The sequence below is a fragment of the Brachyistius frenatus genome, unplaced genomic scaffold (assembly GCF_029030835.1).
Source record: "Brachyistius frenatus isolate BFR_SWC_R1_liver_20210118 unplaced genomic scaffold, ASM2903083v1 Contig_1, whole genome shotgun sequence".
Classification (NCBI taxonomy): domain Eukaryota; kingdom Metazoa; phylum Chordata; class Actinopteri; family Embiotocidae; genus Brachyistius; species Brachyistius frenatus.
Genome location: NW_027210600.1, coordinates 692501 through 715866, shown reverse-complemented (window position 1 = coordinate 715866; position 23366 = coordinate 692501). Strand labels below are relative to the sequence as shown.

General features: G+C 41.2%; 2 protein-coding genes across 2 annotated transcripts in view; both read left to right on the top strand.

Moving 5' to 3' along the window:
• Window positions 1-478: 478 nt before the first annotated feature.
• thpo (thrombopoietin) lies at window positions 479-5102 on the top strand. The gene is made up of 5 exons (XM_069691937.1): window positions 479-643; window positions 1114-1238; window positions 1454-1540; window positions 3960-4124; window positions 4546-5102. The coding sequence occupies exons 1-5, from the start codon at window positions 631-633 to the stop codon at window positions 4723-4725; spliced, it is 570 nt and encodes a 189-aa protein (XP_069548038.1). The 5' UTR covers window positions 479-630; the 3' UTR covers window positions 4726-5102.
• Window positions 5103-8197: 3095 nt separating this feature from the next.
• The window catches only part of LOC138615872 (solute carrier family 12 member 9), a 70500-nt gene continuing 55331 nt past the window's right edge, over window positions 8198-23366 (top strand). Inside the window, exons 1-6 of the mRNA XM_069689784.1 lie at window positions 8198-8773; window positions 11593-11727; window positions 13063-13200; window positions 14525-14851; window positions 17116-17223; window positions 17358-17469. Coding sequence (XP_069545885.1) covers window positions 8554-8773; window positions 11593-11727; window positions 13063-13200; window positions 14525-14851; window positions 17116-17223; window positions 17358-17469 — 1040 coding nt within the window. The 5' untranslated portion in view covers window positions 8198-8553. The remainder of the gene's footprint in view (window positions 8774-11592; window positions 11728-13062; window positions 13201-14524; window positions 14852-17115; window positions 17224-17357; window positions 17470-23366) is intronic.

Sequence of the window (23366 nt, the reverse complement as noted above, 5' to 3'; positions counted from 1 at the left end):
GTCTGAACACAGTCCAGTGAGCTTGCAGGCTATTTCTTTTGTGGGCTCATTCATAATCAGGTCAAATTATTTAACTGTTCTAACGAATCTCTGCAAAGGAGTGAACACGGTTTGGCCATTATTATTAATGGTAGCAAAGGCACTGGGAGTATTGGTAGTGTCATATAGTGTTGTTACACAACCTGTCATGTGAACTACCAGAGAGAGACATATGACCGAAACTACTGAGTCCCACAGGTCTGAATCATGGTATAACTGGGTTAGTACGGTTTGGGTCTACGTGGTGCCTCTCTGGTCTTATTTGCTTTGCGGAACCAGAGTCAAACATTAACTTTGTACTAAATCAAACACACAACCCACTCTTTTGGAAAGCGTGCAGTGCGACCATACATCCTTCTCGACACGCCAGTTTATTAAATCAAACAAGTCAAAGAGAAAGCAGTGGAATGGCACCTCCACCAGACCTGTACGTGTGATTCGGGACTCGGCCTGAGCTTCACAGACAGAGAACACAAACAATGTTTTTTGAGTCTACGTGATCTGAGCTCTATTTTTTTCACAAAGTTAAATGGAAGAAAATGGAGGATGAGAGACTACCGATGAGGGACACCATGTATTCACCAACGGGTTATGGCTTATAGCAGTAAGTTACCGAACTGGATTCACGCCTTGTGTTACAACTTTTTTCTGAGATCTAGCGACTCTGCGGTTTACTATACATAATTACTTATAAATACATATTCAATTATGGGCTACTCGTCAGGACATGAGGAGATTCACAAGGACTATTGACTTATATGTGACATCATATTACCAGGAAAAGGCTACCGAAACAACAGTTGATAATTTCCTGAAACGCGCCAATCATATAAAGAGATTAGACACACAACTTGTTGAGGCAAGACTTAACCTGTGGGTAGAACTTTGGCAAAGACCAGAAGGAAGCAGATGAGTAACAGGACCTACGCTTCAGTGAACAGGAGTTGAATCAACAAAAGGGAGATGTAGACATATACAGATGCAAAAATTCAATAAAATGTCAAAGTCTTTCTGCTGCTGCATAAAAGAGCTAGATGGCAACTTGTCAGTCATCTCCACTTTGTGCTCCTCTAGGACTCTTGCTGCTGCTGCTGATAGGAGTGATTTCCACCCACCTACCTGAAGCCAACGCAAGACCGATTGACTTCTGGTGCAAAAATGAGAGAAGGAAGAAGATGATGGAAATGATTGTGGACAAGGTGAGGAAATTAATTATGCATTATTACTACCAACAAACCGTTGAGTCAGTATTTATTATCATATTGCAAGAGCTTTCCTAATAAATGTCTTTCGGGGCAAAAATAGGTTAAAAAAAAATGGAAGTTGAGCGGATTGGAGTCCCTTTATTGATTTAGACATGAGTCATTTCTGTGCGTGCAATGCATGTGACAAGTTTTTTTGTTGATGTACCCAGGCTGAGTGCGAAGGCTCGGACGCTCTGCCTGCTCCTGTACAGCTCCCATGTGTTCAGGTACACGCAGCAGAATGGGCAAATAAAACTGTAAGTACTGCCTGGTATTCACTGAGGCCCACACCCACACCATCTGTTGGTCTGTCAATCATAAAACTAACTGCATTTTAAAAACTGGCTGCATGAATTATAGTTTTTTTTCTTTCCTGTACTTAGCAGTTCACTTATCAATGACTACAGGAAATAGTGCAAATACAAGCTGAACCTTTTGATTTTCATTAACTCATTTCACAGTGTAATAATATGCAATTTAAGCATTTTACACATAAAACCTGCACTGCTCATCTTCCTGGACATGGATTTATTCAGCGCATCAGTACAGTTCTTAGGTACGAGTAACAATCTGTTTAAGAAATGAGTTCGCACACATTGAAGAAAACAAGATCTAAACTTTAAGATTATAACTGACGTAGCAAATAGCTTTGATGAGGTATATGATTCAACAATCACTGGGACAAAGACATGGCAGGAAATGTTTATGCAATATTTAACAAATACTTTCAGGGAAGTTGTTTCAGGTCTGACGACTGTGTTGTTTTACTGTGTAAAGATTATATATATATATAGATAAACCTACGTATGTAAGACTTCAGTTTGAGAGCAGTTGAGTGTTCATTCAATTTAAAAGGTCTATGGTACCTGAAACCAATGCTGCCAACATTAGTGTATACATTAGGGAGGCACGGTGGTGCAGTGGTTAGCATTGTCGCCTCACAGCAAAACGGTTCCAGGTTCGAATCCGGTCCTGGGCCTTTCTGTGCGGAGTTTGCATGTTCTCCCTGTGCTTGCGTGGGTTCTCTCCAGGTTCTCCGGCTTCCTCCCATCATCCAACAACATGCACCTCAGGTCAGGTTACCTGGCGCTGCGCTAGTGGCAGCTTGCTGCAGCATCTCCCCCCTGAGAGCCCCCCTGCTGTAGTGAAGACATTTCCCCTCGGGGATTAATAAAGTGAAAAGAAAAAAAAGAAGTGATATCTAGGGATACGTATTTTGTACTTAAATAGATTTAAACAATTTATTAATAAATACATGGGATTGCTTTTCTTTTTGACTGTGAGGAAGTCCATCCAACTGTGTGATACACAGAACAATAAAGAGTAGCTAAAAAAAAAATTGTCATTTGTTACTTGAAGCACAATGACCTACGATACAGAGTTCAACAGCTAAAAAGCATCACAGTACAGAATGTTTCTACAATCAAGTACAAATACAAAAGTTGACTGTACAGTAGTTTTGAAAAGAGACAGACATGCTTTAATTCTATATCATCTATATGAAGCCTTTTTTTTTTTTTTAATGTTTGATGAAAATATGAATCATGAACAATAGTCTGCTGTTAAGCCAAATTCCTAAGTAGACTATTTGTAGGACTCAGGGAGAGTAATATTGTTGGCTTTCAAAGAATTAATGGCCAGATAGCAGTGGAGGTGAAGAACATCATCTTCTTGGTCTTTTTTGCATTTGAAACTGGTCTGTGATTAAGGAGTGATGATCAGAAAATGAAGACAAGTTGAGCCTCTGCTGGAGGGAGGAGCCTGAGGCATATAAAATGGAATCATCAGCAAAGAAATGGACATTGAAGTATTGATAAGAGAGAAATATGTTATTTACGGCCAATGGACCGAGGATAGATCCCAGTGGCACCCCATTTGTGAGGATAATTTCTTATGAATACCAACATTAACAACAGCGTGAGTTTATATTTAATACAACACCACACTAGCATGATGTTGTTAGTGTTGAGCTTAAGTACAACATCATAGTCACTAACATGGCTTTGGGTTCTTATGCTGTGTTCAAATGGCATACTTGTGTACTAAAACTCATTATTTCGAGTGCAGAAGTGCGTTCACACTGTCAAGTACAGAAACATGCAGTTCACTTCAAGTACCAGGATGATGTCCAAAACGGTCCAAAAAACGAAAAGTGAAACTCTGGACACTTTTCACCCTAAACGGTCGCCATCTTGGCTCTGTAGAGGAAAGGGGCGGGGCCACCCACGTAAAGACTTTTCTAATTAAGGCGTCTGAGGAAGCTGCAGCTGCTCCTGAACATTAAACAAAAGTATTTATTTTCCACTGCATTGAGTGTGTTAAACAGAGGGCACAAAAACACCTTAATTTCCGCGTAAAATAATTAAAGCTGCAGATATGTTGGAGGGTGATGTGTTCACATACTGAGGTCATTTCCAGTCAGCGCAGAACAACACTACTCAAAAATCAATATTGCTGCACTATACAAATAACAGTCCTAAAATGGAAGAGCACTATTTGTTAGTGTACACAGGGAAGTATGGCTGGAACACAAATACTACTGGTAAGTGCAAAAAATAAGTCGGTTTCATTTCATAGCATAGTTGTGACAGTTAGAGTGTGTGTGTGTGTGTGTGTGTGTGTGTGTGTGTGTGTGTGTGTGTGTGTGTGTGTGTGTGTGTGTGTGTGTGTGTCAAGCTGCCACAGAAGCGGGAAGAAGTGTTGGCGGCCCTGCAGGTGTTTCAATCTGGAGTGCAGGCTGTGAGGAAACAGATCACGTTGCAGTGTCACACCTCACTGCTGAAGAGACTGGAGCACAGCGTCGCAAATTATCTGATCATTATCAGCACACGTCAAATACAGGTAACACTTCAAAACATTGCGTAGTTTCATAAACATGAAGCACTGTGCAAACATTTAGTAACGTCAGGATTGCTCCAAAAATAATGACAGGAACAAGTATACACACATTGAGTAATGCATGATGGATACGAATATGAACATTGAAAGTACACACATAGTTTGGTGTCTCACCAGACACCAGATTTAAAACCTCTTAAAAAAAAAAAAACACTTTCAAATACTAAGACATTTATCAGGCAGTGATAGGTTTAGTCAGCATTGATAAGGGTTTGACTAATGGATATTCATTTATATGTAAACATCCTACACAGACATGCTATTGGCAGTTATCACCCACAAATGTCTGTATTGTTCCTGATAATCACACGTTCATCAAACCTTGCTGTCCAGTGTGAGTTTAACTGATTCGACTTTCTTACAGAGCGACGACTCGCCTTTCTCTCATTCTGCGGCGCAGAACTGTTCCAGCCAAACCAGCCTGAACAAAGTGTTGACGCAGTACAGAAATCTCCTCATTGGAAAACTGGAGCGCCTTGCTGTGGACCTCCAAGACACTGTCTGCAGAGAGGAACACACTAAAGTCAAGAATAAAGGACCTTGAAGCTAATTTAAGAAATGTCAAGGATCTTACTTGGCTGCTGAGTTAACACAGAACTGATCCAAGAGTCAGAACGATGAAGAGCGAGAGCGTCTGTCATGATAACAAAGCCCAAAGAGAAACGGACCGGAATTGGACTTCATAAAACCGTCCACTGGTGGAAATTAGCTGTGGTTTTCCCATTTGCATTGGAGACAAGGATGGATTAAAGTGCATCATCCAGGAAGTGGCTTGACGGCCAGAAGCGGAAGCAACACAAAGGCGGATTAAAAGGTTCAGAGATCGCTCCTGTTGTGCAGGAACGGTGCGTAGAACTGTGAAGCGCGTGAATCAGACGGGAAGCTAAACCCTTCATCTGTAAGTGTTCCAAGTTATGTTGGTTGATCAACATCAGCACCTGAGTTACAGATGTTTTAATGAGCACTGCTACGTGCGTGTTTGTGACGTCACCATGGACTTGAGCAGAGAGCGCACAGCAAACTTTTAGTCAAACTTTTGGAGAACAGAACGAAGTCGCAGGGAGCCAAAATGGAGAAGAGGTGGTGGGGAGCGACGCTTCTGTTGCTGAGGGGAAGAAACGTGTGTTTTCAACGTGCTGTGAGCGGACGCGTTGTCATGTTGGAGTAACCATGGTGCCACAGCGATGGTTGTTTGCACTGGATGTTTTCCCTCAGACTCCTCAGAACGTCACAGTACAACTCGGTGTTGACAGTCTGACTCTGGGGGACAAATGCACGGTGCACTATCCAGTGAATGTCAAAAGAAACACACCTGGCTGCTCTATTGACCTCAGTCATCCAGGTCACGGTCAATGCAGGTTTTATCCAAAGGCAACGCAATAAACTAAAGATAAGTCCTGTTTCCTTTGATGTTCATTCTGAAACCACAAAGGCACACAGACCAGTGGTCACAAACATTGTGTAACATGGGTGATGATTTTAATCAAGCAACGTAACGTGGAATACTTACTCACGAAGGTAAAACCTTCTCCCTGCTCCGTGTACATCAGGGTGTTGCACTCCTTTCGCGTGCAACAGGAACAGTCTCCTCGTAGCCCGTATAGTTTTGACTTAAATGTCATAAACCTCACAAGGAGTAAGAGTTTCTGCAGAACTATGAAGTGTGGAAAACCTCTGAAAAGGCAATGGAAGCAGTTATTACAAGTCCTTACTGAAAGAAACACGAGTGCAAAGGTGCTCTGTGACGAATGCTGAGGTCAGCATGCTAGCGTGCTGACGATGACAATGGTAAAAATGCTAGCATTAAGCCAGATTCATAATAGATTTGCTTCAAATCCCTACTTTGTGTGATAGCGCCGAACACAAGCACTGAGGCTTCCAATAGTTCTGCAGGTATTCGGTCATAAATCAGGGTATTGAACAAACTGAAATTTTTGGGATCACCAAAGTCAATAGCTTTGAGGACCATCAACTTAATTACAAAATGTCATCAAATCATTGTGCTGAGAAATATCATACTGGACTAAATGTCTGAAACAACCAAACGAACGACAGACCAACATTGCCAGATGAAATATTTGAGATATTTGAGAAATATTGAGGAGTTTGTGTGCTTTAAATTCAAAGGCCACGTATATTGAGCAACCAGCTGATAGTGACAGAACATTTTCACAAGGAGTCTTTCAGAGAGAAACTAAGTGCTGTTCTCATATGTCTTGGCTTTATTTCAGACGCCCTCTGAATTTCACAATTGTTTCCAGATAATACATCTAAGTAATGACTGCCTGTCTATACCAGTGTAAAAATGAGCAGCGGGTGCCAATGCACTTTATTGCTCATGCTTCTTCACCAGAGTGCAATGAAAGACTGTGACTGCAGCACCCTCTGTGGGTGCCGGGTGAGAGGTGCATCCCTCTTTCAAGCTGGGACTTTAACTGTGTATCTTTAGGCCCTTGTCTGCAGGGAAAACTTTGGTGACGATTTTAATTGCCAGTCTTTTGGAAAGAGAAAAGGCAAAGAATGAATAGATCCTGTTAAAGTCAAAGCTCTTTACAATATGAAACAGATACAGTCTTAGAATCTCCCTCACTTTATTGAAATGTAGTGAAAAGTCAACTTTGAACTTTGTAGAGCTGCAAAACAGAGTGTGCTTCAACACAATAGATATCTATATTACTAATATACAATTTGACTTTAGACATAGAGAAACATCAGTGTTTGTAATACAGAGAAGTATATGTAGAGAGAACTTGTTTGTCTACATAACTTTTATAATTTTTGTGGATACTGTATTTGGCATATATGTATGATATGTAAAATATGTAAACTGATGCAGCATTATATACAGGCTACGATATAATATGGAATAATCACTAAACCATCTCAGTTTCTAGAAAATTCTTTTAGACTGCGAGTCAGATTCTTTTATGTTTTAATGTTATTTATTTACTGCAGAGGACTTTGGACGGTTTGTGGCGGGAGTTGGATCATCACACCGCTGCACCACTCTGTTATGTGGATCACATTTATTATGAACAGATTTATTCAGCATTTATTATAACTTTTAAAGTTCCAAATGTGAGTGAGGTTTACGATCGTATTTGGGGAACACATAAGAGAAAAAAGAGAAGGAGCTTGTTTGGTTTAATCTTAAATCTTTTTCCTATATTGCACTGTATCTTATTAGATTATTGTTACATGCAGGATGGCCCAAGATAGACTTGACCAAAAAGCAAACATTGTTTGTAAAAATGTGCTTTCATAGAGGTTATGGTATATCACTAAGCCAGAATAAACTGTGTGACATATTACACTCCAATTTACACTTCTTCTTTTTTCTTACTCCCATTTGCATTTGACAGTTAGCCTCCATAACGAAGCATGAATTGACGATAACAAACATTTAGAATTGCGCCTGGCCTACAAGTAAAGTTGAGTAGTTATATTCACCATTTTTTTTTTTTTTTTTAAAGGTTTAAAGTTTTTTGTTGAGGCAACGTTGTCAGATGTTGGGTGGTTGAACTTGCTGCAGCTCCAGGGAGCAGGTGCCGGAAGAATGCAGTGCTCTGATTGGTCCGTGTTTAGGCGGTCACATGACCGAGAGCAACAGGCTGGAAACATCTGGGGGGGAAACACAGACGTTTGTCAAGGTAAACATGAACCGACCAAAACCGGAAGTTGTACACGTTATCTCCAAAACAAAACGTTAGTGTCTTTGATACATGTACTGGTAAATTATGCTCATTCATTGATTTTTTTTAATTTTTTTTATTTTTTAACTAGTCTGTGGCGGTTATCTTACACATGCTGATTTATACGTTAGTGTACTGCATTTGCGTCGGCGGTGAAGTTTTCTTTGTTGCTAATTTGTCTTGTAGTATTTACTACAAGCAATACCAATACAAGCGCGTCAATGGCTTTTATACTGAAAGTCCTGACCGGAAGTTGTCCCCGTGATTGAGGCTCATTAGTGTTCGTACGTCACATGATATTTTGTTCAATAGTTGCACGAAGAGACGATACGGAGCAACACGGGCTGGACGCTGGTAGTTTGTCATTTTATCACTAGATGAAGGAAGTGCCCGGTTTAAAATGTAGGTTCACCACGCGGCTTCTGTTTAAAGTCTTTCTTTCTTTAATCACTCATGAAAGTACTTGTTTCCTGCCTCGCTATGTAGCTGGTTGAAGTCCAGTTTTCAGCTGCTGGCCATCAGGTCACTCATGCACCTTTTTAACCTTTGGAAAACCCTTCGGAAGCATTTCATTGACGTGTTCGGAGATTTTCGGCGAAACAGCCGTATTTCCGGGGTTAAAGCGGAGTTGGGAGCTCTTTATGAAGCTGTGAAGCTTTTGTCCAGCGGCAGGTTTCACGATGACAGAGCGGACTGCTCTCCTCCACTACCGCCTCTCCACCAGCGTCAATGAGTCCGAGCCGCCGTCCCCTCCGGCCGGGGAGGCCGTGGAGCAGCACCCGGGCGGCCCCCGGCAGCGGTCTGGCCAACAGCAGCAGCCGAAGAAGCTCTCCATCTTCTTCGGTGTGGTGATCCCGACCCTGCTGTCGATGTTCAGCGTGGTGGTCTTTCTCAGAATAGGTGAGTACCCGTGATGACCGATGTTTGCTGAAATCACTGCACACGGCGCTGTGATTTCCGAACAAACCGAGGTGCACCAAACCCCATTCAAAAATTCAGAGGTTTTAATGTCAGTACGAATTCAGGGTACATAACCAGATTTTAACTTGCTTAGTGTTCATTGGTGAATTCAGCAAACAAATCGTCCTGAAAATACGACTCGTTGCAGTCATGTCTTTTAAACTTTTTAAGTGTTAACTGTTTTTCCACCTGAATAGCAACGCAGGGCAATAGTGAGCAACTCAGTGAAATCCTTTCACTACAACTAATTTGTGCTTTGATGAATCCCTTTAAGTCTTTGATCCGTTTTATGAATTCAGGAGGCCACTGTTCATGAGGGAGCTTTGAATTGGAGGTAAATAAATTGCACGGGGACTTTTAAGCTTTGCGACAGTCACTCAGAGATACCTGTACTGTACTGAAGGGTCCCGTTGTCGTTTCTGGCATCTGGCAGCCTTGCATACCTGGATAAATGCTGAGAATCACCTACAGGGATCTTTATTAGGTTCATCACTAGTGTTTTTACATTAAACCCCTCGGCATCTCGCTTAGTTTTGCATATAAAACGTAATGTGGATGAATTCCTCCAGTTTGTAGGAAAGTTTTTCCATCCTTAGCTATTGTATCGGGTCAGGCGTAACTTTTGTCATGCAAACTTGTTCCAATCTCAATAAAAGTTTGTTGATGGCAAAAATATTTAAATTTGCAGCAGCTCGTGTTGACGGTTAAGGTCGTTGAGAGATGAGCTTCAGACAGTCAGACAGTCATGCTTCAGTGTCAGAGTTATTGTCCAAGTTCTTACTGCTGACGAGGAAGGAACTCCCGTCTGTCATTGTGGTCCATGTCAGGATGGTAAGAGTTATGTCGTCCCAGTAATCAAAGTGAGCTATTAATCACACTGTAATTCAATCTGCACTTTCCCAATCGGGCTGTCAAACTTCACATAACTGTGAAGCACTACAAAGCAGCTTTCCACATTTTACACCATCTTCTCTCTCATCTCTGCTCCAGTTATTTCAGTGTCGTGTGTTTCTCTCCAAGTGGTTTTCTAAGTTTTTCATTCTTCCCTTCCCCTGCCCCCCAACAACCCTCTCCCCCCACTCGGTCTCGTGAGACGTCAGCTGCTGTATAGTGGACACACACACACACACACACACACACACACACACACACACACACACACACACACACACACACACACACACACACACACACACACACACACACACACACATACACAGACTCACATGGGCACACATAGTAGCTGCCTGTGTGAGATTTCAGACTGCTGCTCTCTACTCTTATCGTGTTAGTCTGCACAGGAACTCAGAGAGGTTTCATTGTGGATGTGAAACTGCAGTCAATTTATCAAACCTGATAAGAGACATCAATAAAGATGAAGAGACTTCTGTGTTGTTGTACAGCATTTCTTAAAAAAAAAAAAAAAAATCGAACTGCCTTCATACACTTAGTACCGTGGCCTTGCATATCCTAGTAAATCAAATTATGGTTTTATGGTATTTAAAAACATTAATTAATGTTAAACAAAGTAAACTTTTCATGCATGTATAAACCAAGCACACTTCCTTCCTCTCTACCTTCTAGGTTGTTGTTTTTTTCCAGATGAGATTTTAGTTCTGCTGCTTTACGATCATGTGACATCCATCTAGAAAACATGCTGCTAGTCAGTCATTGATCTTACATAAATATATACAGCCAAGGGTCACAGTATAGTAGAAAGTGGTGATGTGTTAGGAAATGTGTGTCTAACATGGTGTAAAGTGACCCAAATACGTTGTCCCACACTTGAACGGATGCACTTGACTTGACCTACAGAGATGTGAGATTTTTAAATTACATCAGTCTTCCAAAACAAGACCAAAATAGGCTTTAAAGGCGCCGCTTGTGCTGACGGAATAAGGAGTCTCTTTTTTAATGGCTCTTGCTCTTGCAGTGACTTGCAAGCTACATCATCTCTAATCAGTTTTCAAATAAATGTAACCACAGTTTTTTACAACATACAACATAATTCATTTAGTCACACATTTTCTGTGTACAGTCAGCCTCCACTGTAACGCATGAACATTAGTCATTACTCTCTACTACTTGTAAGATCTTGTTTGTTTTTTTGGTTGTGTTTTTTTTGTATGTTATCAACGTGCACTTGACTTGTAACTTCGCTATCTTCTTGGCCAGACCAAAATTGAAGTTTTTTTTACTTGGTTAAATCCAAAACTAACATGATTTTCTGTAGCTGCTTTATTGGCTTTATACATAGCCACACTTTTCCCCCTTTTTTTTTTTATCTCTTTGATAAAATAGTACCTTATTTAAATTGGAAACCACGTACTTTCTGGTACAGATAATTCCAACTACCGACTTTACTGTTACAGTTGATGAAGAAACTGGAAGCTGGAATCTCCCCCGACAATTTCCAATTTTACTTTCACAGAAGTGGGACTCTTCTGATCAGTCATTTTACCCTCGAGATGTTGCTTTCGTTTTAACTTCTTCATGGTTTTTTCAAAATGTTTTCATCATAAACTGTCGGGAAACATAAACCCACGTCTGTGACACAAACTCTATGATAGGAACAGTGTGTAATCGAGGCTTTTTTTTGCCACGTTGAGTGCTCACATCCTCCTTTTACTGTGCGTCTGGACGTTCCCAACGAGTGGAACTTCCTTCTTCTCATACCATTCTGGTGAAAACGTGCCAGGCTAACGTTCTGCTAACGTTCTGTTTTATCTGACTGTGTTTGTGTCTTTTGTATTGTGTAGGATTTGTGGTGGGACACTCTGGAGTGTACCAAGGCATTGGCATGTTCCTGGTGGCTTACTTCATCATCTCTATGACCGTGCTGTCAGTCTGCGCTATCTCCACCAACGGAGCCCTGGATGCCGGGGGAGCCTATTGTATCCTCTTCTCACACACACACACACACACACACACACACACACACACACACACACACACACACACACACACACACACACACACACACACACACACACACACACACACACACACACACACACACACACACACACACACACAATCATATGACGTCTGCATGTGACAGTCAGGGCAGTATTGGTAACGTTGTTAACTCTGAATGGAAATATTTATCCAAATATTTTGACATAATACAATATATTAACATAAAATCAGTATTTCAACTTAAAGACACGGTTGCATTTATTTCGAGCCCTTGTTTAACTGGTTAGAAGTTAGCATGATCCATAGTGCCACATCAGCCACTTTTATAGGAAACGCGCCACGTTGAAATAAACCGGAATTATCCTTTAAATATTTGGGATTGAGCCCAGCATGTTTGCATCCCATAAATTCGGTAAAATTCCTTAATCAGTGCTGTTCTGAAGTCGCAACAGGCCATTTTAAGTGTGATCTTGGATGGAAAGATGCGTTACATATCCAGTACATCTAATACATGCACATTATGCAGCTCTGTCTCCAAGGCATTCAGTTTCTGCTGCAGTGACCTCCCGCAGATGATTATGAAAGACTAAAGCTTTAAACTTTTGGTCATTAGAAATAATTGAGCAGCTTACTGTTTCATAACAATTTTTATTAGCCCATTTTGCCCAAATGCTGCATTATATTTTTGTGTCGTTGGCTTAGACACGCTGTTATAGTGTTTCATCTTTCCAAACATGTACATATCTGTTGTACAATTGGCTGTATGTAAAAGTGAAGGTAGGCTCAGGGTCTGAAAAGTGAAGCCAATGTGGAGGTGCTTTATAGAGTGCTTAAAGTGCAGTACTACTGCGGCCCACAAGGGGCTGGCTCCAATAGAGTCCCATTCATCTTCTCTTGGGAAGTCAATTAATTTCAGTCATTAGCTTAGTTTACTCGCTCTGATCAGTTTTTCTGGTGGTCCTTCTAAAACTAACTCCCATCATTGATTAAATGTTAGGCTTCAAAAAGGGGCTTGTTTGAGGGACATCTGGTTTGGTGAGCAGTGAGGTCTGAATATCGTCTCTTCTGGCACCAAAAATACACGACAGCGATGGCAAAAATGCCAGACTGGAGGCTTCGAAACGGGAGTTCACAAACCGATGGGTTTGCCAGCTGTTTACCTTCTTTGAAGTCTTATGCCAAACTAAGCTACCCGGCGCCTGGCTGTAGCATAGCAAACACAACGGTGGTGGTAACACAAATGAATTTCCCAAAAAGCCTATTTTGTAATCCAACAAAACAAGCACACTTTGCCTTAACTGACCTCTCAGACATGATCAGCCGAGCGTTGGGTCCGGAGTTCGGCGGCAGCATCGGCATCATGTTCTTCCTGGCGAACGTGTGCGGCAGTGCTCTCTTTGTGCTCGGCCTGGTTGAAGCCATCGTGGCCACATTTGGAGCTCCAGAAGGTAAGTTGAGGTTTTACAGCTGCGATGATACCGCCACATCAGCATTATTTAACACCGCTTCTCAAAAATCTGTCATCATTATGTTTTATCATGAACATCCGAGAAGATAATGCGATTTGGAGCGGCGTATTTAACAGTGGGAAGATGAGGCAACTGAACTTTATTTGAAAGAAACCAGAGAATATTAGTGACAATAAATTGTTATTTTTAGTTTACAACACAGAACACACATCATAGACAAAATAAACAACTTATCTGTTAACTTTTTTTGCTGTGACTTGGATGAGAAGAATAATACCTCAGGTCTGCACAGTAGATATAAGCAGTGTAGCTTAGCATAGCAACAATGTTTTGTTTTTCATTTAATTTTTATTATTAATCAAAGGTAATACAACATGTTAATTAGTGAGGTCTGACTGGTGGATTTTTTTTTCTACCTTTGTACAGAGGTACGCGCTTTCCCTGCTTCTAGTCTTTGAGCTAAACTAAGTGGCTGATGGATTTGATTTAATCTTTACAGTAGACTTGTGAGTGTAATATTGATATTATCGTCTAATTATTAACAGTGTATTTCCCTGAATGTCAAACTGATCTCACATGCAAATCATTGATTTTACAGAATAAAGCTCAATACCTAGCTGTTTTTTTTCCCATCTAATGTAAATGGAAACACGGAGCATAGCCTCCTTTAGAAAACAGCTTAACCAAACCCAGAGGTCATAGTTATAGAAACTTATGGAAAATCATGGAAAAGTCTTTAATATGTTAGTGCAGGGCACTGGTGAGAACAGTCAGCGTGATAATAAATAAGAAATGCTTAAGCTGCTCAGTAACTTAGTCAAATAACAATACCACTGTTGTCTGTGTTTTAAATTTTTTTTAATTTTTTTATTTCACTTTATTAATCCCCGGTTGTTTATATATAAAATATGTATATATACTGTACTGTATATACTGTGCATTTTATATTTAATATATATATATATTTTTTACTGTTATTTTATTGCTTTTTATTATTTTATTATTATTTTATTGCTTCCTGTATGCTGCTGTAGCGATAAAAGTTCCCCTTGGGGATTAATAAAGTAACTACCTAACCTAACCTAACTGACTGAGAAAATCTCGTGTGACTGTGAAGCAGGACGTTTCTAGAAACGATCAGGCCGTCGGTAAAACATGCTGAAAAATTGAGAGTTTTCTGTTGCTGGTTTGGAGCTTTTGAAACGCACCTCTTCATATTCACCTTTTGTGTTATAGCATCATGCTATAAACATTAAGATATCACCGTCACTAAGACGCCCCTCTCATCTCGTCCTCTTCCTAGACGGGACGGTGGCTACTTCCGCGTACCAGATCCTGCCGTCGGGCTACTGGTGGTCCCTGCTTTACGCCACCGGCGTCGCCCTGCTGTGTCTGCTGGTGTGCCTGGTGGGAGCCCACATCTACGCCAAGGCCACCTTCCTCATCTTCCTCGTGGTCATATTTGTCCTGGGCACCGTCTTCGTCAGCTTCTTCGCGGTGAACCCTCGAACCATCTTACTGCCCAGGTCCGCCGCGTTCAACCCGCCCATCAACGGGACGGGCCCCGGGTTTCCCACCACAGCCAATTTTACGGGCTTCAAGCTGGACACGCTGCTCGGGAACCTGAAGGGTAAGAGGGAGGAGTTCAGGGCCAAACATGAACAACGAGGTGTGCTCATACCAATCATGTTAGGAGGGACTCATTAGGAGTGACTTATCCTCCTGAGATCCAGATGAAAAAAGGTTTTGCAAATTAGAATGTTTTTAGATCATTTAAGTATTTATGTTTGAAAGAAACATATTACAGCAATTTTTGTTTGGGCTGTCCACTATGAAGGACATTGAATAAAAGTTATATTTTGAATGGTTTAAAATTACTGCACCCTTCTGAAATTGTACTAAATTGAATTTCAGACTCTCAGATTTAAAACAATCTGATTATTAGCAACAGAAACACAATATCTGCAAAAAAATTATCAATTGTTGCCAAAAAATGTGGACGTTGAGACGCCCGCCATTTTGAAAAGAAAGTCGCGTGCCCTGTTAGCCAAACCCCTGCAACTAATGCATCACTAAAAGCCCAGGATGTCCTCCAGACAGCACAGTTGGAATCAGTTAGATTGCATAAATATTATTGGACTTTAAGTCTCAGATTCATGTCCCCCGAAGAGGTCAATAACTTTTAAACAATAACTTTTGGACCAAAGAAAACTAACTTTAATGGGGATTGCAAAGCGTTCAGGAAGTAGTTGGCTCGGCACTAAGACAGAAAACTTCAAGTCAGAATCAGACAGAAGTTACCATCAGGCATGTCGTATCAACCTGAAAAAAACTGCTGAGTCATTCAGGAGATGAAAGACGAGCTATGAAGTGTGGACAGTGTCCTTTATGCTATTAGATAAAGGAATGCAACATTTGACAACAAAATGATACTTAATCAATTTCCTTTTAATTTAATTACAGTCTGGACCAATTTGTCTCTTTTCAAACCTTTTTTTTTTTTATTTTTTTAGTAAGAAGGCACAAATAGATTTTTTTTCTTTTTCAAATCTTTGATAGATTAAAAAAAAAAGCATAATTTTAAATGAGTTAATCATATTGAATTCCGTGTAATTACAGTAATCCACTTTTACTCTCAAATTTGAGTACAAAAATAATAAATGAACCTCAGAGATGCTGTGAGGAAGATGGAGTTACCTTTGGACAGAGCTGCTGTGCTAAGCTGAGACAACCAGCCGCTGATGGTAGCTTCACATTGACCGCACAGACATGACGGCGAACAGCATCGTGAGTCATCCAGTGCCTCATGATCGCAGCTGCCTTTGTGCGGATGTTGACACCAACCGGTGGGATTGGAGTCGTAATGATCCCTCACCGCTGCTAAGAAAGCAAGCAAGCGAGGCCTCGGAGAGTGCTGCCCGCGTGCCCCGGTTTTTCTCCAAGCGTGTAATCTTCTTCCGGCACTAACGAAAGTTCCGATCGGTCTGTAATTAGATGTTGGGCGCGTTCTCCCGATCTTAATAACTAAACCAGCACTCCGATCTGTTTGCAGGGATTTATATCCAAGCACATGATTACTGAGCGAACTGCTGCAACTCTGGCATGCTCACGTGAAAATGATTACACACACACTATCTCACTCTCTCACTCTCATTCACAGGCTCTGAATAATCCTGATAACTCAAACACAAGAAAACGCACATACACATAACATGTCAAATTGATTTCATGATTAGAACGAACATTGTGAATAGTTTCGAGTCCAGAAAAAGGGTCTAGAAAATGATCGTGTTTACTGGATCAAAGGGCCTGAATTTCAGACTCTACGGCCCGTTTGCACGGTTGAATTGATGGCTTTACAAACACACGGTCACTACAGGTTTTAGTGGTTTTGTTTGTGTTTGAACTCTCCGATGTAAAACTGAAATTATTCTCTAATTAATAAAAGGGCAAAAAGTGCAGATTAAATAAGTTGAAAGTGTTAGTTATGACTCATGTTAGACAGCTTTGGGATTAGTGATCGAAAGTCTCCTCTGTCCTTGCATATGCGACACATTTCCCATCGTGCACACTCAGCCTCATCAAAGAAGATTTGTTTTCTTGAATATTGGTGTCTTGTCGCGAATGGAAAAGACAGAGTGGATCGTCTCACAGCTCGAAGCTGTGAACAGAGTTTTTCCAGATAAATCATGTGATAGAGTCGGCGGCTCTGTAAACAACAGGAAAGGTTGCTCAAGACTTGTTTTCTCAGATGCTCGCAAACATGATGAAGTTTGGCGTGCGAGCAGGTGCAGAGGTGTCTGCCAACAAACCAAATTGAACTTTCTCTGAAGAGACTGATGGTGCTGATAAAAGCGCAACTACAGGGACTTATCTGTTGTTGTCTTCCTGCAGCCGACTACACCGTAGATTACACAACTGGAACCATGATGACCTTTGCCACTGTTTTCGCTGTGATGTTCAATGGCTGCACCGGCATCATGGCGGGTTCGAACATGTCAGGTAGGATGTGTGTGTGTGTGTGTGTGTGTGTGTGTGTGTGTGTGTGTGTGTGTGTGTGTGTGTGTGTGTGTGTGTGTGTGTGTGATCTGATTATCTGTGGGTGGGCATACAGTCAAACCCGTCTCCTCCACCAGGCGACCTGAAGAATCCCAGCTACTCCATCCCCCGTGGCACCATCACAGCCGTCATCTTCACCTTTATCATCTACATCATGCTCATCGTGCTGGTGGCCTGCTCCTGCGACCGGTCAGTAACACGTGTAACATAGTTTTACTATTTTGCGTTTCACAGTGTTCTGGTTTGATACTACTTTTAATTACTGTGATGCATTCAGTTCTGTCATGAACATCCACAAACAAGCAGACAGCAGCGAATAGCGTATTAGCGCACAATTAAGCGTATTAAAATCGCGATCTCGATTCTAAATGCCGACTGCATCAAAAGAAACGCTCCCGCTTCCCCCTCAACAGAAAACAACGTGGTGACGCAGAGCAGCAGAAACCAGCTGTGAGAAAACTAAACCATGAGAGAGAAATCCACGAAGCTGCTCCGTGTAGGCTAAAAACAAAGTGGATGCGCCAGTGTCATGCCGAGTTGTGCCCGCCCGCTGAGAACAGCATGCACCTCACAGGTCTACTGTTTAAAAACAATGTCATCTTCTTTGTACAGTTAATCAGTGGTGATCGATTTTGCTGATAAAACCATTCGATTCGTATTAAGCTAATATTTTACGTTTTCTTACTTGGAGATAAAGAGTGCAAGCATTTTTCATTGGAACTGATTTTAGTTGCCGAGTAACGCAGCCCGTTATTTTCAGCTTAGGTCAGCCGAAATTCACATTGTCGAAAATATGCATCTCGCAACCTGCGTGCAATTCTCTGTGGGCAGGCAGAATTCTGCAGAACACCGGTCCTGTATCAGACACCGTTATATTGCTTTTGGGCTCTATCAGGTAAAGTGAGTGCAATAAACATTTATATAAAAAAAAAAATATATATATATATATCTTGATCTCAATTCTAAGCAAAACAACAAAACAAACCACGTGATTCTCTTTTCATCCACGATCGTGCAGCATGAATAAATCGCCTCAGGGGACTTTGCATAGTAAATAGAAAGACCTTTCAGTACACATATCCAAACGAGCTGATTAAACCGTTGAGTATGAATGTGTTCCTGCAGTAACGGATGTTTGCATGTTTTGTTTTCATCAGATGAAATCCAATACTTAGAGGCTATCAGATCATGCAGACAGAGTTCATTTTCTGCTTCACTAAACAGAATCAGAGCAGAGGTGGCCAATTTCAAAACCATTTATTCCAACTGCATGTTATCCAACACCAGGTGTCAGTTAACCAATCCAACGACTGCAGCATGTGTACACGAACGTGAACAAAATAATGGGAACAAGCTTCGCCACCGGGTCTCTGTCCTCACTCATTTATTTGATACAGATAACAAGTGAGGATCCTCACATCGTTCATTCAGTGGTCTGTATATTTGTCTGTGTCATCACTCTAATGCAGCACCTATCGTATAAAAGTGCACAAACACTTAAAGTGACTGACAGATAACTGGATCAGGCTACAGTTGGCAACAGTGCAGTGGGCACATGGGTGACTTTGGTCTGCTGTTAAGGTTAGAGCAGCTAAGTCTTCCAGTCCTCCATGAAGCAGTTGGTATTTACTTTTTTCTATTTATTTGTCCTCACTCTCCGTCTCTCTCTATCTGTCTCTCTCTATCTGTCTCTCTCTATCCGTCTCTCTCCATCCGTCTCTCTCTATCCGTCTCTCTCTATCTGTCTCTCTCTATCTGTCTTCTGCTGAGTGCCAGAGTTCAGTATTGAGTGTTGTCTAAAGTGAGTGTTGCCAGGGTGCTAAACTGACATGATGGTGCTATAAAAGAGCATTGGAGATCAATACAGCTATCATTTACCCTGCTGCACCGTCCTCCCTGTATCTGCCTACCACACACACACACACACACACACACACACACACACACACACACACCCTTTCTCTACTTCTGCAGTGTTATATATTTTCCTGGAGAATCAAGCGTTACTTGTGCTCTGTATCTGCGTATGTTTCCAAATGCTTCTCGTCTGCTGTAGTTATCTAAATATGTACAAAACTATACGTTGTGTAGTTCTATTGGTAGATTTAACGTTGGATACGCAATTATTTGGTCGTCACTGACGGTTGGAGGCTGTGGGACAAGTTAACACTGAGCTCAGACTCACATGACACGACACGGAGACCACAAGGCGGCCCTCACATGACTTGTGTTTGTGAAGCCTTGTTCACATGTCAGATTATAGCGTGTCTGAGGTGATAACTGAGGTGAGCTGATTTTGGGCGGCACGGTGGTGCAGTGGTTAGCACTGTCGCCTCACAGCAAAAAGGTTCCGGGTTCGAATCCGGTCCTGGGCCTTTCTGTGTGGAGTTTGCATGTTCTCCCTGTGCTTGCGTGGGTTCTCACCGGGTTCTCCGGCTTCCTCCCATCATCCAAAAACATGCACCTCAGGTCAGGTTACCTGGCGCCGCGCTAGTGGCAGCCTGCTGCAGCATCTCCCCCCTGAGAGCCCCCCTGCTGTAGTGAAGAAATTTCCCCTCGGAGATTATTAAAGTGAAATAAAAAATAACACATGCGTAGATCTGCACCTATTTGTGGTCAGTCAAAACTTACCGGGGACACACACAGCAGGGAGTCCTAATCATGGCTGCTTGTACCCCAGCAGAAAAGAAATGATGTTTTCATTCGGAAAAAAAACATTCCACATACCGAGTGAGTTGAAGATTACGTGTTGCGACTGAGAGCGCGTGAAAACGAGTTAGCAAGTGAGTGAAGAGGTCAAAGGGTGCATGAAAGTAATGCATCAGTGGTTGAGATACATGGCTACATTAATCAATGGACTGATCGTTGAAGTTGTTGGATGATAAACGGTGACAGAAGTAAAGGTTAAGCAGTTGAAAAAGATAATAATTGATGAATAGTTTGAATAGATAGCTAAACGAATGTATAAGCAGCTGAAAGAGTTGGCATGAAGTAAACGACAAATGGTGGAAATGGTCAGCTTGGATATGTTTTTGAAAGGATGACTAAAAGTATTTGCTGGAAGTCACTGATAAAAAGTGGTATATGGAAATATGAAGGATTCATTGTTGAGGCAGTTCCTTAAATGGGCAGATGAATTCTGTGATTTTGCTCAAATTAATGGAGAAACAGTTGAACTAAATGAGAAATGGACAAATGGTTGAAATAAGTAAATTAATGGAGAATCAGTTGACCAAAGCTCGAAATGTCACTTGTTAGTATACTTGGCTGTGAATTTCGACAGCGTAGTGTTGGCTCAAATCGCACACTGCTGTCCTGCACTTAGCAGAAATAAGCGTAACATTTAAACGCATCACCTGCCGACATATCTGCTGGCTTTTATTATTTTACCCAGAAATGAACATTTATTCATGTCCTCCGTTTAACACGCGCAATAAACATACTGACGTCTTCTGTCCGACAACAGTTTAGAAGTACTTGGTGAAAAATGATCACTTTTGTGTGGACGTGCACAACTTTCACTTGTGTAGTGTTCTTAAACACCTGCACCTCGCTGGACCGCCGCAATTAGGAAATGCTTTAGGTTGCTGCGTTGCCATAGTGACGAAGGTGGAGGGGAAAAAGTGAAATACTTAATTTGAATGAGTACACTGTTTGAGTACTTGTTGTGTACTGCATTTTACCACTTAAGAACTCAAATCAGCAAATATAAGTATGCGATGTGAGACGCAGCCACAGTTAGCATAAAGTAACAACTAAATTGGTTAAATAGATGCTGTAGCTAAACGTATCGGAAAGGTTGTTAAAATGGAAAACTAAAAGTATAGCAGGTAGTAGTGGGATAGCTAAAAAGTAAAGGTTAAACCATTTAAATAGTTCCCTGAAAGTTTTGACGGAGCAGAAGTTGACCATTAAGTAGCTAAATTGACAGATGAACCCTGATATCTGTCTGTCTGTCTGTCTGTCTGTCAGTGGAGCGCCTGCTAATCTAAACATAACTAAATAATGACAACATGAAAACGTAATGTTTAAAAAAATAAAAAATTAACAGTGTTAAATAACATCCTGTTTAAAGCACATTGAAAGGAAGACATTATGAGCCTGATGGGTGGTGCTGATCAAAGGGTACTTGAGTTCAGGCTCTGAGGAGTCCTCAAACATAAAAAGGCTGGTAATTAAAGGAACACGGTCAGCAATGTAGTGGAAATGCAAATGCCTCCCCACAATTGATTAGGTTTTTAGAGTAGTTTTTTTTTTTTTTAAAGTCTATTGAGGTGTTATAGCTGATTGTCCCTTCAGCCTCCTTTTCCTGCTGCGTGCTCGACAGCTTACTGTAATGGTGCCCAAGGCTTCTGTGGAAATCTGGTCGCACGACTACAGCTGACTGTACAGGAAACATAACAGATCGTCATCAAAGCAGGATGGTAAAAAGGAACAGAGAAGGTGGAGCTGAAAGTGAAAGAAGAAGTTCCTCAGCACTGAGCTGTGCAGACGGTTTGATTATGAAATACAGAAGACGTAAGCACGTGATGTAAAATCCTGTTTTATTGGTTTTCCCTCCCCGTCTTATCTGGAGTTTTCTCGGGGTCATTTGGTTTATTATGCCAAATAAACCAAATGAGTTCAGTTCAGTTCAACTGATAGGAAGTGTTATCTATCTGGAGAAAATGGATAATAACGTGGGGTTATTGTTTTCAGTTCACCCTCATGTCGGCCGGCAGTGTGCCTCATAGACTTTTGTCTTTTTAAAATGCTCGTTAATGTGAAAAAAACCAGGAAGAATAGTTGCTCATTTCATCCTAAACCACGTTACTTTAATTTAACTCGTAATTCTCATCTTGTCAGAAGTTTATGTCGGATATTCTGTTTGGAAAATGAATCTCTATCTCAATCTTCTGACTGTAATTGACTGTTTGCTCTTCCCTTGATTTAAACAATAGTCTGATTTTGAATTTCGGTGGAAAAAAGCTCAACGTTTGACTTTTAAGTGCCGATAAGAATGCTTTCATTGACCCTCCTGCAGCCGCTATCAGGAGATGATAAGTGGTCCCGTCTATTCTAATAACCAGTTTACTTTTTAATGGGTCAGAAAGGAGCTTCTATGAATTACCTGCTTGTAAGTAGTACCCCTGCATTATATTTCATGTCCTGCTTGCCGAACAAACATTTGCATTCAAGACTATTTCTGTTACGTTAAGGCAGCTCACTCCTGGAACAATATGACCAACAGTACCGGAAGTGCATCATACAACTTTATTGAATTTCTGCAAGGAAACTGCAGGAAGACCAATATTTATCATGGCCCAAGCAGTCAAGTAACATCTATTGTTCAAGAGCAAATGGTTTGAGAAATGAGGAATAAATTGCGTACCCACTCAGTGTGCACGTTGTGAGATCTCCTCTAAAATATCATATAAATAAAATCATCATATGTCCTTTTATAGAACCACGGCTGATCAGCACGAGTAGAACCCAAAAACACCGAGGTGGAAAAATCTGTTCATTTATCTCACACAACCAGTTGTTCACGATAACGCACACTCTGACATGCATACATGTGTCAGAGATTTATTTTGTTTGTCCTGATATTGTGCAGACGAGCAGGCAAGTTGTCATGGATTCAAAACATGACTGCTTCTATTAAAGTCATCTGTCATGTCGCGGCGCCACCGCACCACATGTCGGGAGCCCTCACGCCTGAAACGAGACTCCACGGGGACTGCAGCCACAGGAAGATCTAATTATTATGGGATGTCACCATTGGTAGTGTGAGTGGGAAATAATTCTACTGCAAGATGGGTACAGCATTACTTTAACCTTTTCAAACACATCTGTGTGAATACGTCTAAAAAAAGCACAATATAGCTGCACTCATACAGCGATCAGCCATCACATTAAAACCACTGACAGGTGAAGTATTCGGTGGAATACAGCAGCCCAGCAGTAAATCCTCCCTTCATGAAGATCATAATATTCAGCTGTTATTCAGTCTGACTGAACAGGTGTTGATTTATGTAAGGGCGATTTTTGGAAACTGTAGGTTGAGGTGTTCCTAATTTTCTGTCCCTCCCATTTAAATGAATTGG